General features: G+C 43.7%; 1 protein-coding gene across 1 annotated transcript in view; it reads left to right on the top strand.

The window, feature by feature from the left end:
- alpha-Man-IIb (alpha-Mannosidase class II b) overlaps positions 1-2493 on the top strand; it is an 84340-nt gene extending 81847 nt beyond the window's left edge. The window contains exons 5-6 of the mRNA XM_070119241.1: positions 1-574; positions 1451-2493. The exon at positions 1-574 is cut by the window's left edge and continues 1679 nt beyond it. Of these exons, the coding sequence (XP_069975342.1) occupies positions 1-574; positions 1451-1600 (724 nt within the window). The 3' untranslated portion in view covers positions 1601-2493. The remainder of the gene's footprint in view (positions 575-1450) is intronic.
- The last annotated feature ends 7 nt before the right edge of the window (positions 2494-2500 follow it).

The raw sequence follows: 2500 nt of genomic DNA, 5'->3' as shown, positions 1-2500 counted from the left end.
GCGCATCGGCATCCAGGGCAACTACTTCCCCATCACGTCGGCCGCCATGATCGAGGACAACGCCCCCGGGCGCCGCCTCACGCTGCTCACGAACCACGCGGCGGGCGCGGCGGCGTGGCAGCAGGGCTGGCTCGAGGTCATGGTGGAGCGCCGCACCTTCTACGACGACGCCCGCGGCATGGGCGAGGGCGTGACGGACCAGAAGCGGACCGTGGGGCGCTACTGGCTCCTGGTGGAGGACACGCGCGGCCCCGAGCCCGTGGCGCGCCTCTCGCTGGCCGCGCACCACCTGGCCAACGACCTCAACTACCCGACGTCGCTGCTCGTCCTCGAGGGCCTCAACGTGGACCAGCTGCGGGCGAGCGCGCACCTGCTCAACCAGCCGCTGCCGTGCCCGCTGCACCTGGTCACGCTCCGCACGCTGCCCGACCCGCAGTACCCGAGCCTCCTGCCCTCCAAGAACGCCCTCATGGTCCTGCAGAACCAGGCGCCCTCCTGCGCCGCCTCCTCCAGCGTCTCCTCCTGCAACGGCCTCGGCGACACGCCGTTCCCGGGCACCGAACTCTCCCTCCAGGTCAGTCTCACGGAGGGCGCGGCCCTCGCTCGTAGGGCATGGGTCGGGGCGCGAGGCTCACCGCCTCAGAAGGGACGCGGGCGGGGCACTCGCAGACTGTAGAGGGGCTTGCCTTAAGGGACACTTGGCTTTAAGGGACATTTTGCTTTAGAAGGACATCTTGCTTTAAAGGGACATTTTGACTCAAAAGGACATTTTGCTTTAATAAAGGGACATATTTTATTAAAAGAACATTTTGCTTTAAGGGACACCTGGTTCATTAAGAACTCTGGGACACTTGGTTCATAATGAATCACAGGAAACTTGTTCATTATGTTGCACGGAGCGCTTGACTCAAGATGCATATTTCATGGACTGGATTCTTTGACTGCGCAAATAAGGGTTCTCTCGTTTGTTTAGAGCAGAGGTTGGCATGGAGACTAACTGACTTTTAATATTTTTTTCTTTATTATTATTATTATTATTATTATTATTATTATTATTATTATTTTAGATTTTAGTTAGATAAGTTCTAAGAAAAAGAATATTTTCTTTCATTTGCAAAACTAGAAATTATTATTTACATAATGGTGTACAGTGCATGTGTTCAGGCAAGCACACACACACACACACACACACACACACACACACACACACACACACACACACACACACACACACACACACACACACACACACACACACACACACACACACACACACACACACACACACACACACACAATATATATATATATATATATATATATATATATATATATATATATATATATATATATATATATATATATATATATATATATAAATCTCACTCAAACCCACAACAAACCCCCATAAGAGTGAAACTAACCTCCTCGTCTCTCTCTCCCCAACCAGGTGTCAGGCATACAACGGACCTCCTTGACAGGCACGAAAGTCCACGGCACTGTCAAGAGCTTGCCAGACGTGACAGTTCCTCACCACAGACTCCGTGCACTCACCCTCACCTTTCCCTCCCCCCCACCACACCCTCCCCCCGCAGAATAAAGACTTACACATACCTTTTTTTAGCTTATCATTGGCCCGTGAAGAATGAATAATATTAGGGAGATTTCCAATGAATGATTTCAAAACCAAAAACAAAAAAAAAAGAAAGAAAAAAAAGTATTGAAAAATGATTAAAAAAAAGAAAAAATAAATGTGTATATTCTAGAATCTAGATACGTTTTTTTTCCTCTTCTGTGGATATATTTTTTTCTGATTAAAAAATGATTTATTTAAATAATAACGTTGTTATTGTTGTTTTCACTTGCTATTCCTATTAGTATTAAAACCAATTATTTTTTATCATTATTATTATTAGATTACTATCAATTAGTATTAATCGTGAGTTATTTTTATTATTACCTCCATTGTTATTGATCCACCTAAGTGCAATTATTAAAAAATAAAGTGTTAGCGACAGTGGCATCGGACACCAAATAGAGAGATTTTTGAAGAGCATTGAAACACCTTTAAGGAGCTTGTGGAAAGAACTACTCATAATTTCACCTTTTTTAAGTGTGATTCATTGAATATATATATATTAAAAAGTGAAAAAAGACAAACAAACTGAAAAGAGTTAGATAGATATATGAATTAATACCCCCTTTGCAAAATCCCCCCTACCCTCCCTCTTTTTTTTGGAAAATCCTGAGGGGTTTTCTCACCAAGCAATATATTAAGAAAAACCGAAAAAAATGGAGGCGAAGCGTTCTCCACGTGTGTGTATGTGTATATATATAAATATAGATTATATATATGAATATCAATATTAAAAGAAGAAAGCCCAAGTGGACCTACGCTATGCATGCCTTGTCTCTGAAGAATGCTGTGTACCATATTAATCTTTAACCATCTTTGTCAAGGTGACTGTAACAAATTAAAGTGAAAAAATTGTCTTTGTCG

The sequence above is a fragment of the Penaeus vannamei genome, chromosome 43, assembly GCF_042767895.1.
Source record: "Penaeus vannamei isolate JL-2024 chromosome 43, ASM4276789v1, whole genome shotgun sequence".
In the NCBI taxonomy this organism is placed as follows: Eukaryota; Metazoa; Arthropoda; class Malacostraca; order Decapoda; family Penaeidae; genus Penaeus; species Penaeus vannamei.
Note: the sequence above shows the minus strand (reverse complement) of the source record. Positions and strands in the feature narration are given on the sequence as shown.